Source organism: Mugil cephalus, chromosome 3, assembly GCF_022458985.1.
Source record: "Mugil cephalus isolate CIBA_MC_2020 chromosome 3, CIBA_Mcephalus_1.1, whole genome shotgun sequence".
NCBI lineage: Eukaryota > Metazoa > Chordata > Actinopteri > Mugiliformes > Mugilidae > Mugil > Mugil cephalus.
This window is the reverse complement of record NC_061772.1, coordinates 5,659,135-5,669,152: the sequence shown is the minus strand read 5'-3', so window position 1 is coordinate 5,669,152 and position 10,018 is coordinate 5,659,135. Positions and strand designations below refer to the sequence as shown.

At 39.6% G+C, this 10,018-nt stretch overlaps 1 protein-coding gene across 3 annotated transcripts; it reads left to right on the top strand.

The window, feature by feature from the left end:
* Positions 1-304: 304 nt before the first annotated feature.
* Positions 305-7,776, top strand: btbd10b (BTB (POZ) domain containing 10b). 3 transcript variants are annotated; one of them, XM_047581076.1, is made up of 9 exons: positions 305-418; positions 814-961; positions 2,251-2,444; positions 2,813-3,128; positions 3,220-3,322; positions 4,258-4,378; positions 5,620-5,817; positions 5,908-6,018; positions 6,696-7,776. In XM_047581076.1, exons 2-9 carry the CDS (start codon positions 861-863, stop codon positions 7,025-7,027), a joined length of 1,476 nt encoding a protein of 491 aa, XP_047437032.1. In that variant the 5' UTR covers positions 305-418; positions 814-860; the 3' UTR covers positions 7,028-7,776. The 3 variants fall into 3 exon arrangements, with proteins under 3 accessions (XP_047437032.1, XP_047437031.1, XP_047437033.1); XM_047581075.1 differs by having other exon boundaries at positions 2,248-2,444; XM_047581077.1 differs by lacking the exon at positions 814-961 and having other exon boundaries at positions 331-418.
* The last annotated feature ends 2,242 nt before the right edge of the window (positions 7,777-10,018 follow it).

Here is a 10,018-nt window from a genome sequence, read left to right as displayed (position 1 = left end):
TATTTGGTATACTTGATAATGTTTGGTTTCGGCGTGGTTGTTTCTTGTACGTAGTCACGTTTGCTAATAAAGTTAGCAAAAAAAAGATATCGCGAGACTTGTGAGACGGGCATCTTTGTTTTTTTTCCTTTTAAGGAAAAAGTGAATATCGATGTACCGCCTGTTGAAAATAAGTCGATCATATAATTTATTATTATTGTTGTTATTACAGTCAAAACTAGCAACCTTTTCAGACAAAACTTAAAGATTAACTCGCATAGTTACAACAGCTGTCACTTCTATCTCTGCGTGCGTCATCACGTCAAGCCTTTAACGGTCGTCACGTCGGACGTCAGTTGGGTGAGTGTTTTGAAAGGAGATGACTCGGTAGCTGGCGAGCGGTTGGGATTATACTACATAGGAAGACGTAGACGGCTAGGTAACTCTTTTTATATATTTCTATGTGAGCCTTGGATATTTGAGTGTGTATATCAGTTCTGTTGGGACGGCTTTACCGCCGTCTTTGAATAGTCCGTTAATACTGTCGTAGTGTACTGCTAGCTGATCGAGCTAGGCATGCTAACACAGCAAAGTATCAAGCGTAATCGTATGGTGACTCCGATAGCAACGTTGACAGCACTCTGTTCAGAGATTATTGTTCATTGACGACAACGACTACTATGTCTGTTAGGATTCCTTCATGTTATACTCGTCAACACACGTAAAGTCAGATCATTTTCTTAAATGGCAACCGATATTATGTGGTTTGGTCTGCTACGAGTTGATCAGAGGGACCGAACTGACTTGTTGATGTCGCCATTAATTGTTGACTAGATTATGAACGGTGAACGATCCAGAGCGGACTCCCCCCTATATGGGTGATGGCAGCACGTCTGCAGTCATATGACAGTAACTCCAGCGACACCGAAAACTGGGAGCGAAACGCTACGAGCCGACCTCGCAAATTCTACAAGCATTCGAGGTGAGCCAGAAGAAGATCCGAAAGACCTGCCGGGAGAGTAGCTACCAGCTGGTCCCCCGGAGCTCAAATATATCAGACGATAAACATACAGTAATAGCTTGTGTGTCAAATAACCATTTCCATGTTGTACAGGACTCTTAACTCGTGTTGTGTGATACATATAACCTTGGTATAATGTCAAGTGTTGATTTCAAAGCAGTACACAAAGATACTGTACTGTAATAAAGACTTCCTGGTTATGTTTGATAAGTTAGATTAATGTAATTTTGAAACTCGCCAGAATTTACTGGCTGACTTTACTGGCCAGGTATTTTATGCACTGTATTGACAAAGGCACACAGTCTCCTCTAGTCAGTTTAGTGCAAATAAAGAGGGGGCAATTTCCCATAAAGGTAGTTTTTACTACCTGATGTAAGATTTCTTGTTGCATTCAAACACATAGAAATGGGGTCAGGAGGGCACTGGAAAAAAGTGTACAGGAGTGTGTCAAAACTCAATTGTATCAAAGGTTATGTCAGCAATTTTAAGCTTTAAGCAGGCGTGTCATACAGTTATTTGAATATTGCACATTGTGGTATATCTGGTTAGTCTGGTTGTTGCATACATTTGTAGGACTCCCATACAAGCTTGTTGTAGCAAATGTTCTGTATCATACACTGATCAGGCATAACATTACAACCTCCTCATGCCTCCAAAACAGTTGTGACTCATCAGAGAATGGACATGGTCCTTGTGATGGTGTCATGTGGTGTCTGGCTACAGAATGTTGTTGGTGGGGGCCTTTGTGTCCTATGGGTTGAGGGGACAGATGTTTGTGGATCATCCCACAGATACTTGATCAGTTTGGGATCTAGTGAATTTGGTCAACACCCTGTTCTGTTGTTCATGTTTTTTTTGAGTTGTTCCTAAAACGTTTTTGTGTGCGCCTGTGTCAGGCTGCTTCCTGCAGGGAGTGTCATTACTATGGGGTGGGGCTGTCTGGTCTGGTCTAGGTGGGTGCTACATGTCTACAAGCACAAATAACGTCCACATGAACGCCAGGTCCAAAGGTTTCCCAGCAGAACGTATTGTCACAATGTTATTTACCTCTCCTGTCAGTGGTTTTAATGTCATGCCTGATCAGTGAATAATGTGTAACAATGTTAAGTGAGAGTAGTAGAAACCAGATGATCCCTTGTTCTGGTAAATGTTGGTTGTGTGTGATAATCACTTTATAAGTATGACAGTCAAATTAGCCTCAGGCCTCAGGAAAGAAAAGAACATGACAAATGTTTTGTCTTGAAAAGCAGCAGTCAGGCCCGAGCATCTCGAGTGGAGGGAGAACAGAGGAAGATGAGCCTGCATGGTGCCAGTGGGGGCTGTGACCGCTCACGTGACCGCCGCCGCTCCAGCGATCGCTCCAGGGACTCCTCACATGAGAGAGAAGGCCAGCTAACTCCCTGCATTCGCAACGTCACCTCACCCACCCGCCAACACAACAGTGGTGAGTATGCATGGAAAGAGCAGAGGGCTTATATGGACGTCATGTAAGAGTTTTGCAGCTCTTAGCACGATTGACTGCATTTATCAACTTACAACTCAAACAGGATTTATATCACTGATGTCTTTGGCTTTGAATATGTACTTATACTTATATACTTATCCACCCAGCCATATGTTCTGAGTCTTGTTGTTAAAACTCGCATAGCTGCTTAAGAGTCTGTTAACTTTATTTGTTAAATACAAATCTCTTATTTAAGCTGCAATTTGGTGTGTGTACTCATTCGTGTCGTGATGTACGCCGTTCTTTGAGTCCTAATTTGAAAGGCAAAGAGTAATTTGGGAGTCATTGTTCTGCCTGTCTGTGTCTAGAACGTGAACGAGATGGTGGTCCATCATCGAGGCCTAGTAGTCCACGGCCTCAGAGAGTCTCACCCAGTGGTTCCAGCAGCAGTGGAGTTGTGAGCAGTCGCAACAGTAGCTTGTCCAGTACTGAAGGAACTTTCAAAAGCTTGGGAGTGGGAGAAATGGTCTTTGTCTATGAGAATCCTAAAGAGGGAGGCGCAAGTGCCACAGTTGCAAACCGAAACATCAGGACCTCAGAGAGAGTTACTCTGATTGTTGACAACACACGCTTTGTAGTAGATCCTTCCATCTTCACTGCACAACCCAATACCATGTTGGGCAGGTACGTCATACCTTTTATCAGTATGTTCTTTTTTATTTTACATTTCCCGTTTCTATAATTGAGAAAATAAAGTAACTCTACTGTTTTTCAGAATGTTTGGATCTGGAAGAGAACATAATTTCACTCGGCCCAACGAGAAGGGGGAGTATGAGGTGGCCGAGGGTATTAGCTCAACGGTTTTCAGAGCAATTCTGGTCAGTTCCTCTCTTATCATTTCCTCTATTTATATAAATGGTGAGAGATTAAAACTTGAAAACACACATTACGACACAGTTTGAACTCAACACGGGCTGTTTAAAGCAGCAACCTCCATTAAGATGGAATTTATGACATGGCATTTATAAAAAAAAAAAAGGCACCTTGTTAAAACTAGGAATGTTCTGATTGGTATCAGAAGATCCGACATCAGGAGTTAATGTTGGCACTTAACCAAAAATCTGTCCCAGAAGTGTCAAAATGTCATAGTTTTCTTTTGTTTTAGTGGAATTAAAGCTGCCAAAAAGTGAATTAGAAGAACCAAGATCGTGTGACTAAACATGTTCGCTATGCGGAAATACTTAACTTTGGAAAATGAAGTCAGTCGGAAATTTGTATGAAAATATAATTTACTTTTTTATCGAGTTGACTTAGTTGGAACAATACGATAAGATAAAGTTGTATATTAATATAATTCACCTCTGAAATGCTTACAAAGCCAACCTGCAGTCTTGGCACATACACCATTTCATGCTACCAAGTGTATGAAGTATGTGAGGCTGGGGTGACAAAGCAAAATCTGAGTTTGTTTCATTGTTCGACATTTGCTGTCACACATACACATTAACAGTCTTCGTGCTGCATCTCAATGACTGGCTAACTGCACATTACCTTTGTCCTGCTCAGAACAATCTTGTAACAGTTTAACAGACTTGGTAGTGAATGAGTTCTGTATCATGTGAAACTCTGAATAATCTGTTACATGGCAAAAATCTGATGACGTGGTTATATATTGAAAGCATTTCGTTCAGACATTTCATTGTTAGTTATATGATTATTACTGGGTTGTTAATGTATTTTTGTGTTACTAATTAAGGGATTAACACAGTGTTTGAAATGACTGCCTCCTTTGTGGTTTCTGTTTAATTGACAGGATTATTATAAATCTGGGATAATCCGTTGTCCTGATGGAATCTCCATCCCTGAGTTGCGGGAGGCGTGTGACTATCTATGCATTTCCTTTGACTACAGTACCATCAAATGCAGAGACCTCAGTGAGTATTTCACTCCATGGTGCTGGAAATAATGGTGGCAGCTTTAGTGACCAAGAGAACAGTAAATAACAATTAACCAACTCAAACCCAGTGCTCTCATTGTCATTGCTCAGCTGTACAGAAATTAACTTTGTTCTTTATGTTGCAAGGATTTTATGTAGCTCTTTTGAACAGCACATTTTCAACATAGAGTCAAAGCTTATTCCTGGGATAAATTGACTGAGCCCTGAGCTAAGACATGTCTGGCAGCTTGCTTTCTAAATGTGACTATTTGGGGAAAAAGGTTTCCAGCTAGATAGTTTGTTTCCCTTCTCTTAGTGACTGATAGATGTTTTTATAGTTTTTGTTGCAGTATCTGTGGAGGAAAAGAGCCTGAATCTGTAATAGCTGCTCAAATTGCACTCGTTCGTAAACAGTACTTCACAGCAATATTTTAGTAGGAGGGCACACACGCATTCTGCTGTAATGGAGGCAACACTATCAACAGTTCAATTGCTTGGTTTTCACATTAATTGTTTCTATGATGCATCACGATGTGGACATGGACGACGCTGCATCAATGCAGTGTACATAATATTACCCATTAAAGCCAAAGGATGTTTCCTGTCGAGTTTGTAGAAGCCCAGTGAAGTTTCACCTGACTAGTGTTAATTGTCACCTTTAGTTTAGAAAATGGTGTAGGGAAGCCAAACACAAGAATAAGTAAATAAATTACTCTTGGTTTATAAATGAATTTAATATTTAGATTCAGGTTAACATTTAAATGTTTTACTATGAAGACGTACAGTGCACTGTACTGTATAAACTAAATAGCTTGATTAAAAGTACCTGTTTTCTACTTTATTCAGACTGAACAAAGTGAAGGAGAGTCTGTGTCCAACTGAATCCATTCATTGATGAAAACATAGTCATGAGCAGTAACATAGGAAATTGAGGATGAAACGCATCGTGATGCAACAAGACATTGAATTGAATTGTTAACAAGATAATGGAACTGGTGAAGATTCACACCTCTAGCTGGGATACATTATCTGTATAGATAGACACATAGATAGATCATAGTTTCTATGCTTGTAACATTCAGTTTATGTGTCATAAGTCACCAGCACCTAAAACTAAATATATAGTTATTATTGTTTATAGTATCTAACTGCTGAGTTGAGTACTGCTGCTGTGTGCGGTTACTTTCTTTGGAGAGCTGCTATGAACGGGTTCCCATCCTTGATTGTCCTTTTTAACAGGTGCCCTGATGCACGAGCTTTCCAATGATGGAGCTCGGCGTCAATTTGAGTTTTACCTCGAGGAAATGGTTCTGCCTCTGATGGTGGCCAGTGCTCAGAGTGGAGAGAGGGAATGTCACATTGTAGTCCTTACTGATGATGATGTGGTGGACTGGGATGAAGAATATCCACCGCAAATGGGAGAAGAGTATTCACAGAGTGAGTACTCGCTAATAAAGAACACACACACACAAGAGACATATGCAAAACAACCTTATCTGATAAATGATGTTTTTGTTCTTTTTGCAGTCATTTACAGCACAAAACTGTACAGATTTTTCAAGTATATTGAGAACCGAGATGTTGCCAAATCAGTTTTAAAGGAGAGAGGATTGAAGAAAATAAGACTGGGCATTGAAGGTAAGACTTCTCGTTTCAGAAGAGTTGAACATTATAAGTATAGTGATGCAAAAATAACCTGTTTATGGAATCTTCTTTGTCTTGCCACATTGATTTTAGCTTAATGATGAGCAAACCAACATGTATCATTAACCTGATGCTATCGGAACAGCGATAAGTTACTGAGAGATGTTGGTTTATACAGGCACAGTTGTTTTGTCAGGTCTCCTGTAACTCAGTGCCAGTAGCCAGTACAGTCTGTGAGTACCAATAGATAGAAAAGTGCTGTATAAAAGCTAGACCATTTACTATTTACATCCAATGCACAACGTAAATAAATGTTAGAACAAACGGATATTTTTTGTTGTGCATCTACATATTTTACATACTGTACTTGGTCTTTATAAGCCTAGTAGATTCAGTGGCCATACACACAAACTTCTCTTGCATTGTCTATTTTATTAGTTCCAGCTCCAACAGTATTCTCAGTATTTCAGTCACTATTGTCTGAAGTACAGGAAATAGCGTAAAAGGAAGTGAACACAATGACATGTAAATCATACTGCTGACTAGTACAGACAATCTAGTTCGTAGGTATAAATTATTATAAGGCTCTGCGTAGATTAGACGTACAGAATCATCAGGCCTATAATTTAAACAGAACAGAGCTTATGGTTTTATCTTCTCTGTGTTGACAGGTTATCCGACATACAAAGAGAAGGTCAAGAAAAGACCAGGAGGTCGCCCAGAGGTCATTTACAACTACGTCCAGAGGCCCTTCATCCGCATGTCCTGGGAAAAGGAGGAGGGTAAAAGCCGCCACGTGGATTTCCAGTGCGTTAAGTCCAAGTCCATTACCAACCTGGCAGCGGCAGCAGCAGACATCCCTCAAGACCAGCTGGTGGTGTTGCACCCTGGTCCCCAAGTGGATGAACTGGACATCCTGCCTAATCATCCACCCAGTGGGAATCACTACAGCAACAACTACAGCAACGAGCCTGATCCAGATGCACCTTCACCTGCTGTCTGAGGACACACTCAGACGTCTTTCAATGCCTCTGCCCCTCTCCTATTCTTCTAGTTCTACTCCCAGCATGCTGCAGCATGGAGCGCCAGGGGCACCATAACCATATTGCCTTGACACCTCCTTTGCAGCCTTAGAGCCTCAAGAACCTGGATGACTGTAGGAAAAAAGAAAAGCAAAGAACATGAGACTGGTAAACAGAAGAGTTCACTGTTGTTTTCATTTTGTTTTTTTACTTGACCAAAGGAATTTATTTTTGTTTGGGGGGGAGGAAGGGGGGGTCAGTAAACACATAGTATTAACATTATTATTTACTATATTATTGTACCTTAATTTGATGGGTTTGGCTGAGCACTTTTGTGGTGTCACTGTTTTCTCACAGGTTTTATTTCACTGATCATTTTGATTTTGATTCTCTTGGGTGGCCTAACTACTAAATGTGCATTTATGGGAAGAATGCAAGACTCGCTAACAAGAAAATCCGACGTTCTGGTCATGGATAAAATCAGTTAATCACCACTTAGTGTCATGACCACCAGCTGAACTCCTCTCAGATGTCTTTGAATCTTGTACCGGGATATGTAGTCATTGGCTGGATCTGATATGTGATGTTATGCTCCTCCCACAGCCAAGATATTAAGCAGAGCACAAGCTGTTGTGGTCAGAATCTTTTTGTGCAAAGCTTGAAATTGTTGTTTAAAAATAAAACAAACAAACAAACAAAAAAAATCCTGAAATAAAGGTAAAAATAAACATTTGGTGTATATTTGAGACATTATTGTAAAACTTGATGCATCGCTTTAAAGTCCTAAGTCTGAAAGTATTGAAAAAGAGAAAGAACATGAGTTTGTAAGACAGACCAGGAGTTCTTGGCAAACTTCAAACTTGAAGAGAAATTCTTTTCATGCCATTTCATTGCACTGTGATTAGAAGATCCTTTAGTACAGCCTGGTGCAGCTGTTAAACATCTGCCTGCATTTAACTGCACACAAGTGAATGAGGCTGGTGCTGAAGAAATTTGTTCCAACTTAAATGTCATCATCCTAAAGCTTCCCTGCTACACATCATCATCATGGTAGAACACAGAGTAATGTGAATAAGAGATACTGTGGCCGTCTCTTACAAAGGTTTCTCATATGTGATGCCACTTTGCATTTACCACTGTAAAACGCCATCTGAACAGTTGTCACCTGACTTTACTAAATACAGTTATATTTCCTGTATCTGTTTTAGTTATTGAGCAAACAAACTCCAACTCAAATGAATTAAGTGCCAAAAGTGAACAAAAAATCATAATAAATCAGAAAAATATACTTCAGTCCATCAAAAGAAAAATAATGAAGACTGATTTGAGTGGCAAGTGATACGTGAAATTGAAAGGTTTTGTTACGTGAAGGACTACGTTATACACTGAATGTCATGTAGCAGTCGTCTTCTCTGTGTCAACTTCTAATAAACATGTAATATGTTTAATAAGAAAATACATATTACTACACTCATTTAATTCCCAAGTTTAACAAGACACCTCGAGATGCCTTGGAGGATTAATTGTAAAAACACCTTGTTTGATCTACACGTGAATAGTGATTTGATGTCACCACTGCCAGAACTCATTAATAAAATGAGCACTTATCTTTATAGTCAATATTGTCAGATCTGTGTTCTTTGGTTTTTCAGAGACAATATGTGAACCGGCCACTAGCAGGAAGGCAGATGAATTGGGTGACGTGGAACATGAGTAGAGTGATTACATTTACACATCATGTGATTTGTGATGTGACCCTACTAGGAAGAGTAGAGTAGAGGAAGGGTCCATCTGTCTGACTATTTTTGTATATTTTTTGTATTATGTTCAATTATTTGATCTTCTGAGATACTAGATTGTTATATTTGAAATCTCCACTGTCATATACATACACTGAAAGAGTTGTTTCCTGATTCAGATATGGTATCCAGTTCTTTTTAAAATATTAAAATGTTACACCACACCTTATGATGATTTACATCTCTAGAAATGATTATTTATACTTCCGGATCTCCCGCGCTATCACTGGCCCAATCTTGCCATCTCCTGCCTGCGTGACACCAGGAACTCCATGTGAAGTTTGGTAGTCTGACTTCAATCCACCTGCTACAAAACAGAGCTGTGGAAAGGGTCACTGTCACCTGGTATTCGTATAGAGGCTATGGTCTGTGCCAGAGAAAGTGTGAAATAATGAATGGGTTTCATGTCATAGTTTGAACTATACACTAAACTTCAGCAGTTACTCAAATCCACGTTTCTCTGTTAAATTATATTATGGGCAGTGGCAATTTTGGTTTGAAAATTCTGGTGAGGCCATGCAGGGAAGTTGTATAATGCAATCCAGAAATATCATAATCAATATCCTTACAAAAAACAACAAAAACAAAACAAACAAAAAAACAACAGGAGGGGATCACAGCATCTGACAATAAACAGGTGATGACAAAATTGCAGCTGAATACTGCCATCACACAAACAATGCCAATCTGACGATGTCATATCAAACAATAGTGCCACCAAACGGCAGTGTTCAAAATCTCACTATCAAATAACCAAGATCAAAACAATAATCTCTCGGTATGAATGGCTCACACCCAATACACAGCAATCAATATACAAAGTCACCACGCACAATATACCACAGTGAAACAGACATTTCACCTCCACAGACAGGTTAACAACTCCATGAGGTTGTGTCCTCCACATACACATATTGCCAGTTATGCATTACACATATGCCATTACAATTCAAACAATATGTAAATTAAAAAAAAAAATAAAATTACAAAAAAAATACAACATGCAAACTCCACCCAGAAAGACCCATGCCGGACTCAAACCTAGACTTTCTTGCTGGGAGACACCAGTGTTAACCACAGAGACACTGTGTCACTCTGCAAATAATAATCATATTAAGTAAAATCCTGTTTTAATAGGATTTTGTCTCTGATGATGTGGAAAAGACCGTTTCA